This window comes from Moschus berezovskii, chromosome 1, assembly GCF_049115385.1.
Source record: "Moschus berezovskii isolate FMDL1 chromosome 1, NW_MosBer_1.0, whole genome shotgun sequence".
Taxonomy (NCBI): Eukaryota; Metazoa; Chordata; class Mammalia; order Artiodactyla; family Moschidae; genus Moschus; species Moschus berezovskii.
In genome coordinates, this window is record NC_142460.1 from 65301988 (window position 1) to 65326117 (window position 24130).

Consider the following 24130-nt stretch of genomic DNA (forward strand, 5'->3'; position numbering starts at 1 on the left):
CTATTAATAACAGCCCCAAATGGAAACAACCCAAATATGACAGCCCCAAGAGACCATCAATAGTAGACTGAATTTTTAAAGAGTTGGATAATCATAATATACAATACTATGTAGCATGAACTATTGTTACTATAAAAGCGAGGATAATCTCACTAACATAATGTTAAGTGACACAGAGTGATACATATTATATAATTCCATTGAAAGGTCAAAAACAGGCAAAATTAATCTACAGTGATAGAGGTCAGAAATCTTAACCTTTTGGAGGGAGATGAGATTAGAATGGGGAAAGAGGGAGACTGCCAGGGTTCTGGAAATGTCTTCACCTGCATAGTTGTGGTCATTAAAGGGGTGTATGTGTGTACAAATTCATCAGACTGTACACTTAAGATTTGCACATTGCATATGTATATCCTTTACCTTTGTACATGTATACATAGCACATCAAAAAAAAACACTTCTTTTTGCCCCAGGAGCTAGATTTTATCTCAGTATCAAATTTATTTATTAGGAGAATCTCTGGCTGTAGATATGACATACCAATAGCCAGCTATCTTGCAGGCTGCAGTCTGTCCCTTGTGAGTGGCCCCGTTTTAGAGCTGGCCTGGGGCTGACAGGCATATTATGAGGGTCATGCTCTATCACCATTGACAGCTGGAGAGGCCATCACATGCCATCAGCAACAAAGCACAGGGAAAACCAGGCAGTGGACTGTACTTCCCACCCTTCGGCTGCGAGGCACAACCCCAGCAATGGAAGGATTAAAAAGCCTCTCAATTTAAAAAGACAGGGGGAGGGGAGGGGAATGTGGGCTGCACAATTTATAAATAGACATTACCAGAGGCTGCCTGATTGTGAAGTGGTTGTTTAGTAAATCTTTCTCCTTTAAGGATTCCATTATCAGAGACCATTTGAAAACATCAGTTTCGTTTTGTCTCTTGGGGAGATCCTGGGTTTCATCAAGTCAGCCCTGTTGGGTGATATTTCTCTCTGCTAGATTTAGGGACAGGCCTTGGATATTCTGAAGCGCCTTTACATGGAGCACAAAGATGATGATGATGATGATGATGTGTCCTTTGCCAAATGGATGAGCAGCTTCTGGGGTCACAGCTGGATAGAGGAAGATGAGCGAGGACTCCGGGACCGCCGTGGATCACAAGACGCCAGTTACAGGAAAAGCTCCCTGCCCTGCCCAGTGAGTTGTTACAATGGAACCAGGGGAGAACCAAACTAGGGGAGGGGGGTTTCTCTTTGATTTTTTTGAGGGTCCTATGATATAAAGTTTTCTTTGGTTGAAATGAGTACTTCCAAGCCTTTTTTTATACTCACAGAAAATCCCTTTTAACATTTTATCTTGTCCTCCAAGGGACCTGATTTTCATCTATTAAGTAGTGATTCCTTCATTTTTAGCAACCTAAGATCTATTTAACTGCTACTCAGAGCTCCTGATAAGCCTGGGATAATCCTATTGAGTAATATAATTCAAGCCAAAGGAAAGAAACCTGATGTTATAGTCTTTGTAGCACTGGTGTGGATCATTGTTTGATTTCCAGCAGTCTTTTTGAAATACTGAAAATAGCTCCACTATTTGGTGGCATCTAAGGAATTGGGGACTCTACTTAATAAATCACTACCCCTGATAAATTTGATGTACTCTTTCTTCTGGTTCTCATTTAGTTTCCTGGTGGGAGAGAAAGGCAACATTCTACCACCCTCAGCACTGTTTTTCCACAGCTAAGCAGGGGACAGGAGAGCTCTTGAGAAGGGAATGGGTGGACCTGACCAGGTGTGGACTCTGCTGTGGGTACACGTGCACTTAGAATTCCACCTACCAGAGAATATTTCCCCAACCCCCTGCTATGCTAACTCCAGAACCAAATAAGTTTCGGAGCTGATGTTATTTTATTTTTAGCTCTAAAGTTCCCAGAAGCGTAATGTATCTGAAGTATATTAAAGCATGTAAAGCAGTCTTTTACTCCCAATGATCAGCAAGTTTGAGGAATGAGACCTCTTTGAGACACAAATATTTGAAAATAGTTCTCTTAAAAAGCATAATCAGGGACCAATGGAGCATTTCAGCACTTTACTGAACTCCAGGTTGTTTAAGTGAAAAAGGACAGAGGTTGCACTGGGTGATCTACAGGAACCCTTCTAGTCTCACTTTCCATAATTCTGTTATAAAATAAACCCTTGCTTATTATGCTCATGTTTTAGTCTTTTATGGCCTACACTGAGGGAGGTATTCATAATGTGTGAACCAGGAGTATGACTAGTGTTTAGCCAAACAGTGAGAACCAGGGAGAAACAGACAAAAATGAGGTTCCCTGTTTATCACAACAGCCCTTTGGAGCCACCAAAATATGAAAACATATAAACATGACATAAAATATAGTTTCTTGAATAGATTTTAGCATTTATTAGACTTTAAAAACTGGGATTATCTACCTTAGTTAGAGAATCCACTTGTGGGTTGCAATGTTGTTTGCCTTAAACTGTGGGAGAATAGCAGAATTTCTTTGTATAACATTTCTAAAGAGGGTCCATATATCTTTTCCTGCTGATACTGGCTTTGGGCATTTGCCCGAGTTAACCTATTTAGATTCTCTGAGTTGACAATGAATCCCATAATTAGCAGGCTAGCATTCAGAACGGAGAAGGCAATGGCAAGCCACTCCAGTACTCTTGCCTAGAAAATCGCATGGACAGAGGAGCCTGGTGGGCTGCAGTCCATGGGGTCGCTACTAGTCGGACACGACTGAGCAACATCACTTTCACACATTGGAGAAGGAAATGGCAACCCACTCCAGTGTTCTTGCCTAGAGAATCCCAGGGATGGCAGAGCCCGGTCGGCTGCCGTCTATGGGGTCGCACAGAGTCGGACACGACTGAAGCGACTTAGCAGCAGCAGCATTCAGAAAGCATGTGTTTATTTAAGGAAACAAAGCCCAGGTGAAACCTGATGACCTAACTGAGTAGAGAAAGCACAAAACACAGAACACAGATAGGGGGACCCTGGGCAAAATAGGCAGAGTCCTAGAGAATGGAGGGCCTGATTCTTCATCCCTGCTTACACAATGCCATGGATTTCTGAAGTGAATCTGTAGTTGGATACTTAACTTTTCCTGACTCGAAAATGTGCTCAAATTTTTCTTACTTCAGAGATATGAGAACAATTAGGTTTTCAAGTTTTGTGTTTTGCTTTGAGCTCAGAAAAAAATAACTTAAAAGAAAAAAGCTTAGCCTTATCTTTTTTTTTTTTTTTCCTCTCTCCTCTGCTCCACTCAAAGGCTCCTCCCTTGTTGCAACCTACATCCATCAGTTTTATATTCATGTGAAGAATTTTCCCCTTCTTTCCTATTTGCCTGTGGTTTCCACTATGGCTCTTCAGCCTCATGATTCTTGCAAAACCATAGTGATGGAAAATTAAATCATTAAACATATTTATTGAACACCTACTGTGGGCTAGTTGTTGTTCAAGGCACGATAGGGTTACAGGGGAAAAGAAGACAGATATGGCTGTGCTTGTGGCATGTCCAAGCTAGTGGAAAATACAAATTTGGCAGAAAGAATGAGGTAGACAAGGTATAAAGCTTGCTCCATCTTAGAGAACACTACTGCTTTTGGCACCTACTGATAGTAGAAGAGAGGAAGCAAGTCCATGGAGCATTATGATAAAAGCTCCGCTGTAGAATTGTCACCGATGCCTGAAATTTATTACTAATTTCTTAGATTAGTAGAGAACACACACTACTTTCTGGCAAGACTCATTATAATCTGTGATTGCTTATTTAAATCAAATTAAAAATCTAACTTTACTGTCCTGAGGTGCTTGTGTGAAAAAAAAATATTTTCATCTCTCTCATTATTGTACAAATCTTCCTCCCTCCATTGTCACATGAATATAAACTTGAAGTAGAAAAATCTCCATACCCTTTATTTATTCTACTCACTGAAAGTGAATTTTAAAGAGTTGATTTGACTTTCTAGTCATCTTCAGATTAATGTGGTTCTCTTAGTCTTGTTCTACACAGTTGGGTCCTAGTGGAAGTGAGGATTATGCTGAATGATAGACCTCTTCAAGGAGGAACTGAGTTCCCTGGCCTTGGGCTTTCTCAGTGCTTCTTCGATGCTCACGTAGGCACAACATGTGCTGGGCCACATCATATCATTTGAGGGGGTTCAAAATAAACCTCTTACCTGTCTGTACCCCAAGGGTTTTTTTTTTTTCTTGTTAAAAAGAATCACCTTTAACCAATTTTATATTCTGTCTTTATAGTGTCAATTTAAAGCTGCAGAAATGAAGTGAAGTGAAAGTCGCTCAGTCATGTCCGACTCTTTGTGACCCCATGGACTGTATCCCACCAGGCTCCTCTGTCCATGGAATTCTCCAGGCCAGAATACTGGAGTGGGTAACTGTTCCCTTCTCTAGAGGCTCTTCCCAACCCAGAGATCAAACTCAGGTCTTCCTTATTGCAGGCAGATTCTTTACCATCTGAGCCACCAGGGAAGCCCAAGAATACTGGAGTGGGTAGCCTATCCCTTCTCCAGCAGATCTTAGTCGCTCACCACAGGGGGAGGGTGGGCCCTGGCCCCCTTAGAGGATTTCTCACACCTGAAGCGAGGGGAATGCCCTCAAGTTTCGTGGCTAATGTGGTTCCTTGTTTTCCGGCTTAAATTTGTATTCCATTTAAAGAGGAGACAAGCTTGATCCAAAGAAATCAGTAATAAATTTCAGGCATCGTTGACAATTGTACAGGGGAGCTTTTATCATAATGTTCCCTGGACTTGTTTCCTCTCTTCTACTAACAGTAGATGCCAAGATAGAGGAGTTTCTGGGAAGGCAGCAGAGTGGAGTGAGTACGAGTGAGGGCTCTGAGGTGCCTCCCAGTGTCTACTCCTGGCAGCATAACCTCTCTCTGTCTCAGAGTCCCTCTGTGTAAATGGGATTGATGAAAATACTACATACGTCATGCAGGTGTTGTTAGGATTCAGTGAGTGATGTGTGCAGTGTGCTTAGAACAGTGCCTGGTACCTAGTAAGCACTTTTCCTCCCCCGCTCTTTCCCATCTCTCCCTCCTCCTCCTCTTTTTCCTTATGTGTCAGACTTTAAATTGTCTTTTAGTTTCCCTAAAGGATGTCCAGTGGATGGTATTGACCTACCATTTTACCAGTTGAACACTTGACTCTTTTTTTCCTGATGCTCTTTCCGTATAATGCTAGTTGACTAATTTACAAATCTCTTGGCACTATTGATAGGCAGTTAGACTACATTATAAAATATTCCTCACATAAAATTCATTTAGACTATTTCCTAGAGACCTACAAATTATTATTACTTTTGTAATAGGATTTTGTTGTAACTGGTACATTATTTAAAGCCATGTTCACTTAGAATGAGTTTGTTGCTGTTGTTGAAGATAAAAGTTTCGGATTATTCATCTGATTAAGGGTCTTCCCAGGTGGCTCAGTGGTAAAGAATCAGCCTGCCAAGCAGGAGATGCAGGTTTGATCCTTGGGTGGGGAAGATCCCCTGGAGAAGGGAATGGCAACCCACTCCAGTATTCTTGCCTGGAAAATCTTATAGATGGAGGAGCCTGGCAGGTTCCATTCTGTGGAGTCACAGAGTCAGACATGACGTAGTCACTAAACAACAACAACAATCCAAGGAAGAGACATCTTATGCTTAAGCATTTACCTCTCCGTAAAGTCACTAGTCATGTAAGTCTTAGGCAAGTCTTTTAGCCAAACTAAGATTCATTTTCCTCATCTGTGAAAGGGGAAGAAAGACTCCCTTGTAGGATTTGTTCAGAGATTAGAGATAAGGCCTGGTCCCCAGAGTGCCCAATACACACAGTGCACTAAGATTCAATGTGGATCTTAATTATCTCAACACCTGGATCTTTTCCCCACTTATTTATCATGCTCAGGTGCTTGCATTTACTCAGAGGGCAGGAGGGGTACAATTGAAGGGTGACTGTAATTAAACCCAGAATAAAAAACATCAAGTACTTCTTGGAGTGAAGATGTTACATAACTATATTTTCAAAAGGCGAGAACCTGTGGCTTGGAGTCAAGAGTGCATAGGATTTTTCTTTTTTGACAGAAATGGTTTTCTGGCATCCCTGTGGGAAATAGCAAGGTTGTTCAGAGCACTATTTTCTAGTGAGAGTCAGTACTATGAACTCCTGGGTGGTAATTGCTCCACAAATCCATGCCTGCTGCAGGCTTTGTAGCCTGGGAGCCGGGGAGCCCAGGTCGTGAACTCGGAGTGTGGGGGATCCCATGCCTCACACGAGGAGCTGCGTCACAGCACAGGAGATAGATGGATAAGGCTGATCCATGGACATGGAGGTGACATTCCCCATCTTGGAAAAAAAAAAAAGCTATTTAGGGCATTTATTCAAGTCTTTGTGGGGGAAATTGCATTAGAAGGGCATATAGAATTCCAAAAGTAGAGCTTGCTTACTAAGAAAACATTTTTAAAAGTGGGAAAATTTCCATGTAACCAATTAGAGTGCTTTTTATGTATGTGTGTTTATTTAGTTTTAATCAAAGGATAATTGCTTTACAGTATTATGTTGGTTTCTGCATTTGAATCAGCCATAGGTATACATGTGTCCCCTCCCTCTTGAACCTCCCTTCCGCCTCCCTCCCCATCCCACCCCTCTAGGTTGTCACCAAGCCCTAGATTGAGTTCCCTGAGACATACACAAATTCCCATTGGCTATCTATTTTACATATGGTAATATATGTTTCCATGTTACCAATTAGAGTGCTTTTAAAGCTTGCTTCTCACAAGCTTCCACACCTAAACAGACTAACTGGAAATTTCATCTGCCATAAGGAGATATTAAGGGTACACTTTATTTACATTGTGATGGAAACCCTTGCCATTTTTTATTCCTCTCAATGGAAGAGAACATCTGTACAAACACGTACATTTCACTCCCAGTCTCACATCTTTTAAATTTTATTTTTAATATTTTTGATGTGGTAAGAACATGTAACATGAGATTTACCCTCCGGCAGATTTTTAAGTGTGCGATACAGTATTGTTACCTTTAGGTACAATGTTGTATAGCAGAACTCTAGAACTTATTATTTATTTATTTATTTTGGCTGCACCGTGAGGCATGTGGAATCTTCTGTTCAGTGGCTCAGTCGTGTCCGACTCTTTGCGACCCCATGAATCACAGCATGCCAGGCCTCCCTGTCCATCACCAACTCCCGGAGTTCACTCAGACTCGTCCATAGAGTCGGTGATGCCATCCAGCCATCTCATTCTCGGTCGTCCCCGTCTCCTCCCTCCCCCAATCCCTCCCAGCATCAGTCTTTTCCAGCGAGTCAACTCGTCGCATGAGGTGGCCAAAGTATTGGAGTTTCAGTTTTAGCATCAGTCCTTCCAGTGAACACCCAGGACTGATCTCCTTTAGAATGGACTGGTTGGATCTCCTTGCAGTCCAAGGGACACTTAAGAGTCTTCTCCAGCACCACAGTTCAAAAGCATCAGTTCTTCGGCGATCAGCTTAGTCCTCTGACAAAGGGTGGTCCTACGCCCCCTGCAGGGGAAGCGTGTAGTCTTAACCAGTGCACTGAAATGTTATACCTGTTAATTAGCAACTGCCCCAGTATACCCCTCCCCAGCCCTTGGCACCCACCATTCTATTCCTTGCTTCTAGGAGCTTGACCATTTCTGATATGTTATATAAGTGGAATCATGAAGTGTTTGTTCTGTGTCCCAATCTCAATTTTTTAGCGTATTATTATTCTTTTTCTACTGACAATGTAATAAGTGATCAGTATAGAAAACATGTACAATACTAAAAAGGAAAAGCAAGAAAATGACCCCAGATCACAGACAAAGCCTTTTATCACACTTGGGTATGTTTCAGGATTACCCATCTTACGGTGTCCCCTGATTTCCAGCCCCTCATTGCCTTCACATCCCAGACTCCCCAGTCTCCTCAGGGGCTCCCCACCAGGCTTCTCTTCCTTCCATGCCAGCAGGCTCTTTCTGTGGCAGGGCTTATGCACACATGGTCTCCTCCTTAAGCATTCTCTGCTTCCTAATGAACCCTGCTTATCTTTCAGGTTGTCATTTAATTGCCATACCTTCCAGAAGTCTCTCCTGATTCAGCTACCCCAACACCCACCCAAATATACGTGGTGTTACTCTACTGTACCCTCTCATTTCACCCTGAACATTCCCTTTACAGCATTTGACCAAGGGTGCAGGCATGTGCCCCATTTATTTAGTATTTGTCTCCCATGTAGACATATGATCTGAGAGGGGGACACTCTGTTTTGCTCCTCAATTTATCTTTCACCAAGTATCATGTCTGACCTACAGTGAATGGACCAATATGTACAGACGTACCTCATGTATCTTAGTAGTTTTATAAATCTTTAACCATGTTTCTGATTATTGTTTGAGAGTAAATTTCTAGATATATGTATTAGTTTTCTCAGGCTGCCATAACAAAATACCACAGACTAGGTGGCTTGAACAACAGATATTCGTTTCCTCACAGCTCTGGAGGCTGGAAGTCCAAGATGAAGGTGGCAGCAGGTTTGGTTTCTTCTGAGGCCTCTCTCCTTGACTTGTAGACGGCCGTCTACTCCCTGTGTTTTCACATGGTCTCTCCTCCATATGAGTATGTCCCTGGTGTTTCTCAATTTCTTCCTCTTATAAGAACACTAGTTAGAGTGGATTAGGACCACCCTGAGGCCTCATGTTAAGTTAATTTTTAAAGGTCCTACCCCCAAATACAGTCACAATGTGAGCTATTCACATGGGGTGACAATATGTGAATTTGGTGGGGCAGGTTGGGGGGGAGGGATGACACAATTCAGCCCATGTGCAGTGAGGACCTTATTTTAATCCTTTTGATTCATATTGTCAACAGCTTTCCGAGAAAGCTGTATCCATTTATAGTCCTGCTACCAGCAAGGAATGACAGTGCCTACCCCCTTGCACTCTTGCTAGTGTTAATATTATTAAAAAAAAAAACAACTTTTTTTTGCTAACCTGAAAGGCAAAATTGTATATATTTTCATTTTAACACAATTTTGACTGCTAATAAGCCTAAATAGTTTTCACTTCTTGGTATTTCTTTTTCTTTCATTCTTTATACTTTTATTCATTGAATGTATATTTAATAAACTCATGCTGTGGAGGCAGCAAAGTGCTGTGTACTGAGTTTCTAGGAGAGAATGAAACGTAGTCCTTGACATGGTGGAGCACACGATCTACTGGAGAAGAGAGACGTGTAATGAAATTAACCAAAAGATCGACGACAATTGTGAAAAGTGTCATAAAGAAGTATGAGATCTCAGGAAGAGTGTCTAACAGTGCGGGGCCTGGACCAATCAAGGGGGTAGGCAAGGCTTTCTGTGGGGTGTGGTTTCCACTGTGAGTGAAGTGCGATTAGCTGGTGATGAAGTGAAGGGGTGGGGTCACAGCCAGAGAGGACCTCTTGTGAAAATGCCTGTGCTGGCTAGGAGCGAGTGAGCTGGAGAAGTGACCAGTGAGGCTGTGTCCCTGAAGAGGTGAGGGTGGTGCAAGATGAAACGTGATGGGGTATATTTGTTGCAGTTGTTTTAACTATGCTGGCTGCTGTGGGGAAAGTGAAATAAAGTGAGTAAGAGTGAACCCAGGATAGCTGCAGCTAGGAAGGAGGCTGCTACTGTAATCTGGGCGAAAGGTAATGATGACTTGGATTAGGGTAGTAACAGTGGCACCGGAAAAAAGTGAATGGTTTTCAGAGACACTTGAGAGGTGGATTCTACTGACTTGGCAATTGGATGTGGAAGGTGGCCCAAGTAACCTGGTGAATGGTGGTGCCTTTTCTAAATTGAGGGGTACTTGAGAAGCAGGTTTGGGGAAGAGAGGCAGTAAGTTCGAATTTGGACAGATCAGGTTGTGTGCCTATGGGAAACCAAGAAGAGAAGTTTTGAGTGGGCAGAAGCTCAGAGGAGAAGTCAGTATAAATGAGGAAACTAGGTTATAGATAGAAATTGAAGTCTAGGGGTGAGACATTTAGAGAGACAGTGTTAAGTAGGAAAGCAAAGGAACGGAAGGAGGACTAGTTTAGAGCACTGGGGGACTCCAACAGTTGTGAGCAGATAGAAGGGAGAAGTGAGCAAACATCTAAAACACAGTGGCAGAAAGGTGAAGGGGAAACCAAGACGGTGCCATGGCAGAAGGCAAGAGAAAGACTGTTTCCAGAATGGCTCCCTAGGCACCTGGGTTGAAATCTACATAAAGGACAAAAGGCTAAAACATGCGCAGCATTTGGCAACGTGGAGACCAATATCCTAACTAACATGTGGTTGCAAAAGCTGGATTGGAGTGGTTTGGAGAGGAAGAGAAACTGAGAGAGCAAATGTCACAATTCTTTCAAAAGTTTGGCTTCTCTGAACTCTGTCTTTTGATCATTTTCCAATTGTTGTTGATCATTTTCTATTGCTGTTATTGTGTTACCTGACCTCTATGTTTGTATGTATATGTGAAAATATTAGTAACTTGTAGCAAATATTTTGTTTTTTTGTCCACTGCATAATTTTATGTTATTTTCATGTATATTAGCTTTATTTATGTAATTAAATTAATTTTTTTCCTTTTGATTTCTTCTATTGTTCTTTCGTCTTAGAAATTCCTTCTCTATACAGAAATCACGTAACTATTCATCTCTGTATTTTTTTTTAATGTTTATGGCTTCTTTAAAATTTTCATTTGATTTTCATTTGATTATTTTGAATTTTTTTTTTTTTACATGTCAATTTAAGAGTTGGGACATCTGATTATACCACCCTAATGATACAGGAGCAACAGAGCTAATCTTGGGATATTTAATGTTTTGACCAATTGACTCCACTGCCTCACTGCTGTAGAAAGGTCCTACTGATCAAGAAGATAAAATTTCAGTTCAACATGAGATTTGTTTGGTTAGTAATTTATGGACATTCTGTCTCCATGCTAATATTGTACAGTCTCTTTATATTGTAACATTTTTTATTCTGTATTCCCAGTTTCCTGTGCTTCCCAGAATGATGTCGTCTGCCAGCCATCCTAGAAGGTATTCTTATGAGGACCAGGGATTTCGATGCCACACTCATGTGCGGGATCACAGAAAGTGCTCAGGGGATGGGTCATTCAAGGAGCCATTGGAATCAAAAGGAAGATCCCATTCCAAACTTCAGTCATTTTCAGACTCCTTTGAACAGCAACTGTGCTTTAGAACCAAACGTTCCGTCTCTTTGGTATGTAACAAAGTTATTGAATATTTAACCTGTCTTAGAAAAAGGAAACTCAAAGGGTTCGTACTCTCCCAGTTTGAGGAGAACAAATCTAACTTCTTATTTACAGTTTGGCATTGAGATCTTTCGGAGAAGGCAATGGCAACCCACTCCAGTACTCTTGCCTGGAAACTCCCATGGACAGAGGAGCCTGCTAGGCTGCAGTCCATGGGGTCACGAAGAGTCAGACACGACTGAGCGACTTCACTTTCACTTTTCACTTTCGTGCATTGGAGAAGGAAATGGCAACCCACTCCAGTGTTCTTGCCTGGAGAATCCCAGGGTTGGCAGAGCCTGGTAGGTTGCCATCTATGGGGTCGCACAGAGTCAGACACGACTGAAGCGACTTAGCAGCAGCAGCAGCGTTGAGATCTTTGGAAAATGACACCCATTTTAGATAACCCAGATGTACATAAAGGTTTTAAATTATTATTTAAAGACATCGGGTGTCGGAAGAATTCCTGGAGAAGTGCTGATTGGGATGTTTTGTTACCAATGTCCTCTAGTTCTTTGAGACTCTTTCTATCACCCTTATTACAAATAATTGTGATTTGTTCTCCTCTCACTATCTGATGAAGAAAAAACTGTCCCCATTGCTCTTGTCCTCTCCTCTGTAATCTGGTAGGAAATAGTTTGTGGTGGTGTTGTGCCCCCAGTATCTTTAAAAAGCACACAGAAGGAACTCTCTGGACACCATGGAGAGCAGGAGCAGGAGTGGTCACAGTGGCCTCATGGGAATCCAAGTGAGGCATAAGGGAAACAGGCAGGAAATGGGGGAAGAATAGACACACCACTGATGATGCCAAAACTGATACGTAAAGGACTAAACTGCTGCTGCTGCTGCTGCTGCTAAGTCACTTCAGTTGTGTCCGACTCTGTGCGACCCCATAGACGGCAGCCCACCAGGCTCCCTCGTCCCTGGAGACCAATTAATTGGAGGTTAGGTTTTCAACTCTGCAATGTGTATGCTGAGCAGCCTTGAGCAACATGCTTCTTTTTTGGTGGGTCTTTGATTTTGGTTTTATTTTGCAAAAGAAGAATAATGATATATTTCTGCCATGCAGTAGATGGAGGGAATAAGTCAGGCTAGATCCACCCAGATCTTGGGCTGTGCTCTGTGACTGGCTGGGGAAGACCCTCAGGGGCTTCCTGCCTCATGGTCCCCCAAGCACGGTGCTTTCTGCCTAGCTCTGATGGCTTCTGGGATTGTCACTGTGCATCTTTGCCTCACAGTGGCACTTCACTTTTGTCATGGTGACCTTGCGTATCTATGACTCCCCTTCAGTAAGTGCTGTCTCTACAGGATCATAAAAGGAATAAGGAAGGAAGAATAGTGAACAGCTGTCACTTACTGTGTCTAAACCTTATTAAGGGTTTCTATTTTGTCTTTTTTTTTAATACTGTTTTTTTCAGGTGTTTTTTGGATATGCTTTCAGACTTAGAACAAGGTTGCAAGAATAGTGCCAAGACTACACCTTTCACCTAGATTCCCTCTAAGTGTGAACATATTATTGTGTTTGCATTTACTCTCTCTTTCCTTCCCATCCCCAAATAAGAGTATAAGGATATAAATACAGTATGGTAATTAAACGCAGGAAATGAACACCAACACAATATCTTATCTGTTGGCCTTATTCATATTTTGCCAGTTGTCCCAATAATATTTTTTATATCAAGATTCCAGATCATGTGTTGCAACTGATTTTCGTGTCCCTTTAAGCTATTTTATTTCTACAGCAATGCCTCATATCTTTCATAAGACTGGCCGGTTATGTTTTAGAATGAAGCTCAGTTTGAAATCATCTGATATTTCCTCATGATTAGATTCACATTATGAACTTTTGAAATATTTTTTCACATCTGTTTCAAAACTGCTTGTTAAAGTCATTAATTATATTAATCAGGGAACTGACTTGCTTTAAATTCTTTCTATAATAAGAAAGGATATAAATATGTTTTGAAAAAAATTTTAATCAGAACAATTCTTCGTTGATTCTGATGGCCACATAAAAAATTCATATCACATGTTTACATAAGTGTGTAAATGTGAAATCAATTTTCTTACTTAAAGAGATGTCATTACCTTATCCTTAAAATATAATAATGTTTGTTTCATTCATTTCTCAAGTTCTTCCTTTTGAGTGCCAAGATAACCAAGGCATCCTTTTCAACTTTTTTGACTCAAGAACTCTGTTCATAGTTATATGGAGTTGTCCTTCATGTCCTTGGGTTCAGCACTTGTGAACTTGGGCATCCATGCATTTTGGTACCCATGGGTGGTTTTGGAACCAGTACCTTGAGGATACTGAGGGACAACTGTGTAATAACCTAGAAACCTGTTAGGAATTTACAAAATCATAAAAACTCTTTTCATATTATGTGATCAATATATATGATAAATAATTTAAAATTAAATATTTTAAATTTTATATTACTTTATATTATAAAATTTTTCTTCATTCCAAGTAAAACAATTTGGAAAATGCATACTTTAAAACATTTTTCTATTTAACAATCGATGCATTAAAAAGTGTGATTTGTCAGCAAATTTATTTATTTTCTTTTTTTTTTAATTGGAGGCTAGTTATTTTACAATATTATATTGGTTGGTTTTACCATACACTGACATGAATCTGCCCTGGGTATACATGAGTTCCCCTTCCTGAACCCCCCTCCCACCTCCCTCCTCCCCTTATCCTCCCTCTGGGTCATCCCCACACACCAGCCCCGAGCATCCTGTAACATGCATCGACCCTGAACTGGTGATTCGTTTCACATATGACAACATACATGTTTCAATGCCATTCTCCCAAATCATCCCACCCTCACCCTCTCCCACAGAGTCCCAAAGACTGTTCTATACATCTGTGTCTCTTTTGATGTCTTGTATACAGGGTTATCATTTGTATCTTTCTAAATTCCATATATATGCGTTAGTAAGCAAATTTAAAAATGATGTATATTGCCCTTTATTTGGGGGCCAAATGTATACTACTATGTAGATTTAAATTTTACATCTTTTAGCATCAAGAAGAGCCAGAAAACTGCTTTTTTGATCTGTTCATGATCAACAACATTAAAGTTTTTCTTTTTGACATTGAAAAACTCAACTGGCTTTTTAAAATGATTTTTTTCACTTTGTTTCTAAGTGATAAGAAAAAAATATTTCAGGTCATTATTATGAGCAGTTTTCGCATAGTCTTTATTCTCAGCAAAGGAAAAGCCAAACTGCAAATAATCATCACTATATTTTCTCTGTTTTATACTGGTTTTATAAGGATTAAAGATATTTCCTGGCTGCTAAATATGAATTATGAGCAGATTGATGGATTTAATACAAGTGCTGGAACTAATGAAAATAGTCTGGAGGCACATTTACAGAGCTAGTACAGTTTTTAAGCCCCTCTTAACTTGTATCTCAGCGTCGTTTGTTTTGCTTTCTGATTTTGACTAATGGACCATTATAGATAGAAATGAAATAATCCCAGTATGAAAACAATTTAACGCTGTACAGCGGATAACACCCCCTCAGTAACCAGACATCCCCATAACTCACCCTGCTGGGCTAGTCATGACCTTGCTTATCTGAGTGCTACTGCATATGTTCACCTCATAGGCACTCAGGAGTTCTGCAGCATTTCCAATTCAAGTCGACGATGGGGGAATAATGATTTTGTTTATTTAAAAAACTGAAGTGTGAATAGATACCATCACCACATTTATCAATATTAGTCTTTTGTAAGTAATTCCTTTGAAAGTAACCCTCTGACCATGGAAACCAAAGAAGCACACCTCTCCCCTTGCCCCCAGTCTCCACACAGTTCCCTATCACATGAGCCTATTTATAGTTATCATTACATTTATAACTACCTGTTATATTTTTATTTCTTTTCAGGCTTATTGGTTGATTGTCTCCCTCCGCCTAGGTGTAGAATCTAAGAAGTAGGGTCTCTAGTCTAGTTGGTGTCATATCGCCCCATCCTAGAACAACAGTATGTGTTCATTTGATCATTGAATGTGGACCCCTGGGCAACTTGCTGGGGAATGTTAGTGTGGTTGAATGTCATCCTTGACACTTCATTCTTTACCTAGTCCTTAACTGAAAACTTAGTGCAAAGCCTTAGTGACCATAAGGAGGTTAGAATCATTCAATGTATGATTCGCTTGCCACATTGTTTTTCAAAAAGTACCAGAAGAATATTAATTTTACTGTGAAATCACATCCCTTTGTACCTTAGAGGCAGAGTCATGTGCAGGCTGTTTCCTCCACAGACCATCTGCTGCTGCCCAGGCCCCTCTTCCTTTATTTATAACTAAAGCTTTAGCAGCACCCTTAGGATTGTGCTAATTTATTACTAAAAACTGAGATGTGAAAGCCTCCTAAATGATTAGAGTTTCCTACATTTCTGATAATTAGGAAAAATGTTGAATGTTGTCAGCTATCTACCCTTTTCCAACCCTTCTTCATCAGGGACCTGAGAGCAGAAAGGAGAGAAATGAGAGAGAACGCCGGTTTCTGGAAGTGAGCTCTTGCAAGAAAGTGGAGGAACAAAGGAGCTCTAGGAAGGAAGAGCATGGAGAAGCTTACCTGCCCACCCTGTCTGAAAAAGTGCTCAAATAACCCTTTGCTTCCACACCGCGACTACCGACGCTGCTGTGTTTTTTGAACTCCAATTTACCAGACCCAGGAACGGTACCTGTAAGAGGGTCTGCAGATGCTGAGTGACTCAGGTGGGTGGTTGATTCAGCTGCTCCCCAAGACAGCTTGCATCATACCCCACCTGCTTTTCAGAGTATGATCTGTTCTGTTGCCCTTTTAGGGGAATAAAAAGAATAAAAGGTATTTTAATAGAATAAAGTTATTCTTGAAAATGTAAAGAGAGATATTTAAAGAGCCACCTACACATCTTCACCAACCCTTCTTCCACATCAGCCTCACAAATAATCTTAAATAAAAGTCATTGACTTTTATTTAAGTGACTCGAACTCCTTACTAGACGTTATTATATAAGTATGTCTAATGGCCATCATTTAATGAGAACTGGTAATTAAAGGTGCCAGGTACTATGCGGAGAGTTTGAATGCATGACCTGAAATAGTCCTCACCACTCCCGAGGTGGGGTGTAGTCTTTTCACTTGCTGGCAGAGGAAACTGGAAGTTAGGAAAGTTGCGTCTCTCACTGCTGAGGTGGTAATCAGAGTTAGGGCCAGAGCTCAGCTCATTCTGACTCATGTTCCTAACCTGAGACAGGACATCGTTTTCCTTTTGGCAGTGGGTCCTGACTTAGTCTGTGTGTGATTTGCTTGTAAACGGACAGATGTGAATGAGAAAAGCAGGACTTGGAAGTGGGTTATGGTTTTGATGATGAGAACTTTTAAGACTTACTCTCTGAGCAACTTTCAAATATACAATACAGTACTATTGACTATTGTCACCTTGCTGTAAATTACATCGCATGACTTACTTGAAGCATGTGGAATGCTTCACACAGATCTGCACGTCACCCTTACACACGAGCTGTGCTAATCTTCTATGTATCCAGAGAAGTTCCAATTTTACTGTGTGTGCTGTTGAAGCAGGCACTTTTTATTCTTTTCCCAGCTTTATTGAAGTATAACTGATGAATAAATTTGTATATATTTAAATTGTTCAGCATGATGATCAACGTGTATGTATATGACATTCTTTGTGAAACCATCACCACAGTCAGATTAATTAAGCACATTGAGCCCATATTCTATTTTTTTTTCCCTAGAAGAAGAAATATTTGAAATCTCCCTATTTTTTCTTTTTTTAAAAAATTTTAATTGGAGGATAATTGCTTAACAGTGTTGCGTTGGTTTCTGCCGTATAATAGTGTGAATCAGCCATGAGTGTATATTATATATATATATATATACACACACACACACACACACACACACACACACATATGTCCCCTCCTCTTGAACCTCCCTCCCCTCCCCATCCCACCCCTCTGGGTTGTCACAGAACACTGGATTTGTGCTCCCTGTGTCATACAGCAACTTCCCACTGGCTATCTATTTTGCATATGGTAATGTATATGTTTCAGTGCCACCCTCTCAAACTCATCCTACCCTTTGCTTCCACTGCTGTGTCCACAAGTCTGTTCTCTACATCTGGGTCTCTATTTCTGCCCCCCTATTTATTCTTTATCTCTGTCTTGGATCTTTAAATGCCCAAGGGCAGCAAGAATCTCTATTTTGTAAAGATCTCCCAGAACTATACCACAACTGATTGCTTATGTAAGAACAAACTAACTTTGTCTTAGTTAGTAAAAAGAAAGAAAAAGAGAAGAGGAAAACAGTGAAATAAATGTAAAATATTGATGACCATTAACTTGCATTCTTTCAATTCATACAACTTGTACCTTCACCATTTTGGGTTGATACTTTCATGTAGCCTCTCAATGATGCTTTTTCACACAAGTAAAAGATGACTTCAATCTGTTACCTGGTGTGTTTGCTACCAAGGTGGAGAATGGGACCTGACCTGCTTTCAAGGTTTGTGTTCTGCTGTAGTTGTAGGGAAAATACTGGTTTCCCCACCTTTGCTTTGGGTACTTTTCAGTCTTGCTAACCAAATTTCAGAAGTGGGTCTATGTATTGCTGTGGCCCCAATATAAAGGTCTGGGGAGAAGTGGCCCACCCATGGGAAGGAGAAATACATGGAGTTCTCGGGGCACGTTGGCTGGCTGACTGAGAGAGTGAGTAGCCACCTTCCACTCCAGCCAGGATACGTGTGAAGGTTCTTCCCCTTCAAGGATGATGGTCCCTGGAAAAATCAGAATTAGGAATTTTATTCTATATTTTATCAAATTGGAGGAAAGTCCATTTTCAGCACACTTTCAGGACCATTGTACATGGAAGAGGGGGGAACTCTCTGAACATGACTTTGCCTATTTATTGCTTCTTTAAAATTTGTTTTAAAATAAAACAATACTTGTCATAATAAAAATATAAAAGAAAAAGAATAAAAATTAAAAATTCTTATTATACTTACTCAGAGATATTCTTTATTTTCTGTCTTTTCAGAATATTATCTATGTGCACAGACACACACACACACACACACACACCTTATTTCCAAACATGAACTCATTTCAGTTAACAATGTCATAACATCTTTTAAAGTCAATAAAATAGTTGAGTGCATAATTTTAATGGTTATTACAAAGGGAACATGCTTAGAATGTGCTCAAGTCTGTTCTATCTTAGAAAGTTTCCCTCATAACATATCAGTAGGTACCACTTTTAATAGCCAATAGTTACCACCCTGGCCTTCCCTGGTGGCTCAGATGGTAAAGAATCTGCCTTCAATGAAGGTGACCCAGGTTTGATCCCTGGGTCAGAAGATCCCCTGGAGAAGGGATTGGCTACCCACTCCAATATTCTTGCGTGGAGAATTCCATGGACAGAGGAGCCTGGTGGGCTGCAGTCCATGGGGTTGCAGAAAGTCAGACATGGCTGAGGGACTAACACTTTGTTTTCCCTGAGTTACCACCTTAGCTATCTTTCCTTTCACAGAAAACTTCCTGAAGAGAATCTGTTACATTCCCCCCTGAATTTTCAGTCTGTGGCAATGTGACTTTTATCCTTACCTTCTTTGGAAGCTGTTCTCTTCAAAATCACTCTTGTCCCCTTTACTGTCAATTGTATGAAAACATTGCTCTACTTCCTTAGCTTGACTATCTGGCAGCTGCTGACATTGCTGACCACTCTCTCCCTTCTGAAGTCCTCTCTGGTTGTTATGATCTATATTCTTCTCTGGTTCCTTGGACTTCACTGATCATTCTTGGTTAGTCTCTGTTGAGGAATCCTTAACCCTTAAATATTGGCTTTCCTCTAGGCTTTGTCTAGGCATGTGTTCTGGGCATATGTCTGACTCCCCTTATTCCCTTTGGGCAATCTCAAAATTCCCGCGGGGCCAGCTACCTATGTGGTGTGTTATTCACTCAGTCATGTTCAATTGACCCCATGGTCTGCAGCCCGCCAGGTGTCCATGGAATTCTCCATGCAAGAATACTGGTGGGTTGCCATTCCCTTCTCCAGGGGATCTTACCGACCCAGGGATTGAACCCAGGTCTCCTGCCTTGAGGGAAATTCTTTACCATCTGAGCCACCAGGGAAGCCCCAAATGGTCCCTAAATCTCTTCCTCTGATGCAGACCTTTCTCTTGAGCACCATACCCACACACACAACTGGACCTTAGACATATACGTAATTGCAGTTTTCATAGGCATTGCAAAATCATTTTTAAATTAATGTTATGGTCATGCTGCAAGGCTGGTGGGATTTTAGTTCCCAGACCCAGGATTGAACTTGGGCTCTCAGCAGTGAAATCATGGAGTTCTAACCACTGGACTGCCAGGAAATTCCCTCAAACTCACTTTTTATTTTTTTCAAACTCACTTTTAAAAAGTAAATTATTATTTCTTGCCCCCTGTCTCCCTCCTCTTATGTTCCCTATCTCAGTAAATGGTTATTATCATTTACCAGTTGTCAACTAAGAACGTGGTTCAGTTCGAAACCATCTTGTACTCTTCTTTGGTTCTCCATTCCAGTAATCATCAACTTCTGCCTATTTTGCCTCTAAATATCACTGGGACCTACTAAATTCCATTCCCACTGCCACCACATCACTTCAGGCCCCTTGATTGCAACAAAGATAATAATATATCTTGCTTTGATTCCAACAAAATGATGCCTTCCCTGACCAGGGATCAAACCTGGGCCCCCTGCATTGAGAGCAGAGAGTTTTAACCACTGGGCCACCAAAGAAGTCCCTCCCCTATTTTAATGTGGCTATTAGAAAATTTAAATTTACCTCTCTGTCTCATTTCTTTGGGGCAGTACTGATCTTTACCCTGACTAATTCTCAAGCCTCTTTTTGTATTACTTGAATTTTATTTTTTAAATTCTAGGGAGTTTAAAAAGAATCAGAATTTGATTAATCCACGGTGTTACTTTTTGGGTTAACTGGCCTAATAGTAGTTATCACATTGTAAAGTTTATTATACTTGATTCCTTGTTTCCTCCCTCCCTCTCTCTCCCTTCTTTCCTCCCTCCCTCCCTTCCTTCCATCCTTCTCTCTCCAAATGAAAATGCCTCTGTCCGATTATATTCTCTTCTGTGCTGTAGTATAACTCATGTGGGTTTTAGCATGTAATGATTTACTTACACATCTGTCTTTTCATCTAGACCGTGAACTCTGAGTTCACAGGAACCATATCTTAATCATCTTTGCATTCCCAGAACCCCATAGGTGCCTATTTCATAATACTGAGGCAACATATATATATATAGTCTGAGAATGTGACTCTGAACAGAATTCTATAACTTGAATTAATTTTGCCTATTTTAGGCAAGAAACTGTCATATATTATTCTCTTGAAATGAAAAGTTGCATTTGTATATATTATTGCCCTCTCCATGGAAACTCTTTTACTTATAAAAACAGCACCTGTCACACTTTCAAATAATGCAGAAGCATATAAAATAGAAAGTGGCTATTTCTCCAGAAAACACCAGTGTCGGAAATGAAATGAACACGGTTGAGCATTACTGTGAAGGCACAGTTACTCTGCTCTAGGGGGCAGAATTGAGCTTACCTTTGGACGGTAATGCCTGACACAGAGAAACCTCTCTGCTGGGCAGTGACAAAATCACTCCCATAGCTTTCAGACAGAAAGGAGAACTACAGCATTTCTTATCAAAACTTTTGGAGGTTGGATTAATCTAACTAAACATTGGGTAATTTTTATGACTTATTAATGTATTTAAAGGTACACATGAGGGGGAATAATGAACTCGTTTTCTCCATGGGGCACAAAAAGAGGAAGAAAGCATAAAATAACTTGTGCAGATGATTTACATTTACACAATGGGAGATTTTAAACTAGCAAAGGTAGGGATTATAAATACTAATTTTCTTTGAAGTTTTTAATATTCTATTGTAACCTGGGATTATATAACTCTGTTTTGACTGAAATCCTGCTAACTTTGGAGCCAGTTATAGAATTGACTGAGCACAGTTCTGCCCCATCTGCATGTGTGGAGATGTGAGGGAAAAACAGTGGTGAATGGTGCAGCCACTGTGGACAAGGGTATGGAGTTTCCTTGAAAAATTAAAAATAAAGCTACCATATAATCCATCAATTCCACTTCTGGGTATTGATATGAAGGAAACAAAACAGTAGCTCAAAAACACATATGCACTCCCATGTTCATTGCTGTATTACTAACAACAGCTAAGACATGGAAACAACCTAAGTCTCTATTGATGGATGAATAGATAAAGAAGATGTGGTATATATATATATACCAAGTTGCCATTCACGACAACTTGGATGGACTTTGAGGACATTAAGCTAAGTGAAATGAGTCAAATAGAGAATGACAAATACTGTATGATCTCACTTACATATGGAATCTTAAAAAACAAGCTGGGATGGGGGTGTGTGGGGAGAATGGGGTCAGGCCAGGTGTACAAAATGGGTGAAGATAGTCAAAAGGTACAAAGTTCCAGCTATAAAAAAATTAGTCACGGGGTGTAATGTACAGCATGGTGCCTATAGTCAACAATATTGTAAAACATATTTGAAAGTTGCTTAAACAACAAAGTTCTTACCACAAGAAAAACAAATTTTGTAAGTATGTGTGGTGATGGACGGAGAAGGCAGTGGCAACCCACTCCAGTACTCTTGCCTGGAGAATCCCATGGGCAGAGGAGCCCGGTGGGCTGTAGTCCATGGGGTCGCTAAGAGTTGGACATGACTGAGCGACTTCACTTTCACTTTTCACTTTCATGCATTAGAGAAGGAAATGGCAACACACTCCTGTGTTCTTGCCTGGAAAATCCCAGGGACAGGGGAGCCTGGTGGGCTAACGTCTATGGGGTCGCACAGAGTTGGACACAATTGAAGTGACTTAGCAGCAGCAGCAGCAGCAGTGGTGATGGATGTTAATGACATCATAGTGATCTTTTCACAATAAATAAAAATATCAAATCTTTATGCTGTGCACCTAAAACCAATATAATGTTACATGTCAATTGTACCTCAACCCCTTCCCCCAAAGTCAAAAACAAACAAAACGGATTGGTTGTTGCCTGAGCTGGAGAGTAGTGTGAGTAGGAAGTGGGTGAAATGGGTGAAGAGAGTCAAAAGGTATGAACTTCCAGGTATAAAATAAGCCCTGGGGATGTAATGGACAGCGTGGTGGTGACAGCTAACAGTTCTATACTGTATAAATGAAAGTTGCTAAGACAGTGGATCTTAAAAAGTGTCATCACAAGAAAAAAATTGTAACTGTGTGGTTCAGTTCAGTTCAGTTCAGTCTCTCAGTCGTGTCTGACTCTCTGCGACCCCATGAATCACAGCATGCCAGGCCTCCCTGTCCATCACCAACTCCCGGAGTTCACTCAAACTCATGTCCATCGAGTCGGTGATGCCATCCAGCCATCTCATTCTCTGTCATCCCCTTCTCCTCCTGCCCCCAATCCCTCCCAGCATCAGAGTCTTTTCCAGTGAGTCAACTCGTCGCATGAGGTGGTCAAAGTATTGGAGTTTCAGCTTTAGCATCAGTCCTTCCAGTGAACACCCAGGACTGATCTCCTTGAGAATGGACTGGTTGGATCTCCTTGCAGTCCAAGGTACTCTCAAGGGTCTTCTCCAGCACCATAGTTCAAAAGCATAAATTCTTCGGCGATCAGCTATGTGTGGTAGTGGATGCTAATTAGACATTGTAGTGATCATTTTGCAATATATACAGATAAACAATGATTGTGCATCTGAAATGAGTATTATAGGTCAATTTTATCTAGATTAAAAAAACAAGCAAACAAGCAAAAATCAACAGTGAGCTGTGAAGCTCCTTAATTTTAGCCAGCCTCTTCTCCCCAGCTTGTGCATGCACATGTGCCCAGCAACTCTTGAGGGATTTACACCACAGAGCAGAGCCGTACCTCGTCTTGGCTCATGATCTCTAAGTCTCTCCCTTTTTACTAATTGCCAGGATTTGCTTGTTCATTCAATGAAAAGTTTTTTTTTGTTGTTGTTGTTGTTTTACTTCCTGCTCTGTGTTAGGTACATAAGAGTGAGCAAAGCAGATAAAAACCTCTTTCAGGAGCTCACATTGCAGTGGGGAAGATAAACAGTAAATGAAAGTCTACACATCACTTCCTCAGAGATAACTAATTAAAAAAAAAAAAAGATTGTGTCACTATCTATCTTGAAGCCCTTAGCAAGCTCATTACTTACAGAATTAAAACTTTTCAGCATGGCATCAAACACCCATGGAGCTGGGTTTCAAACTTTGATGACAAAGATATTATTTCACACTCTTCTTACCTCCTTCCCTTTCTTCTCCTCCCTCCTCAGTGTTCTGTGTCCTAACATCTTTCTTCACAGCAGACGATATCATCCAGTTCAGTTCAGTTGCTCAGTTGTGTCTGACTCTTTGTGACCCAGGGACTGCAACACACCAGGCTTCTCTGTCCATCACCATCTCCCGGAGTTCACTCAAACTCATGTCCATTGAGTTGGTGATGCCATCCAGCCATCTCATTCTCTGTTGTCCCCTTCTCCTCCCGCCCTCAATCTTTCCCAGCATCAGGATCTTTTCTAATAAGTCAGTTCTTCTCATCAAGTGGCCAAAGTATTGGAGCTTCAGCTTCAACATCAGTCCTACCAATGAATATTGAGGGTTGATTTCCTTTAGGATTGACCAGTTTGATCTCCCTGTTCTCCACGGGACTCTCAAGAGTGATTTCATTGCAATTGCTATAGGTGATTTCATTGCTATTGTGTAA

At 40.8% G+C, this 24130-nt stretch overlaps 1 protein-coding gene, 1 long non-coding RNA gene and 1 pseudogene across 7 annotated transcripts in view; 1 reads left to right on the forward strand and 2 right to left on the reverse strand.

Annotated features, from left to right (window-relative positions):
• Positions 1–19252, forward strand: part of LNP1 (leukemia NUP98 fusion partner 1) — a 43898-nt gene extending 24646 nt beyond the window's left edge. For 2 of the 6 annotated variants that reach the window (XM_088836498.1, XM_055412411.2), the window contains 3 exons: positions 998–1195; positions 11032–11262; positions 15770–19246. In XM_088836498.1, the coding sequence (XP_088692624.1) occupies positions 1037–1195; positions 11032–11262; positions 15770–15919 (540 nt within the window). In that variant the 5' untranslated portion in view covers positions 998–1036 and the 3' untranslated portion in view covers positions 15920–19246. Of the gene's footprint in view, positions 1–983; positions 1196–10893; positions 10948–11031; positions 11263–15769 lie in introns of those variants that run through there. The other 4 variants (XM_055412245.2, XM_055412325.2, XM_088836516.1 and 1 more) reach the window with 3 other exon arrangements.
• On the reverse strand, positions 7440–23878 carry LOC148778740 (uncharacterized). The gene is made up of 3 exons (XR_016037479.1): positions 23670–23878; positions 15996–16111; positions 7440–7559 (listed from the first exon to the last, which is right to left on the reverse strand). It is a non-coding gene; the product is annotated as an uncharacterized LOC148778740 (long non-coding RNA).
• LOC148778741 (U6 spliceosomal RNA) lies at positions 16767–16882 on the reverse strand (annotated as a pseudogene).
• Positions 23879–24130: the final 252 nt, after the last annotated feature.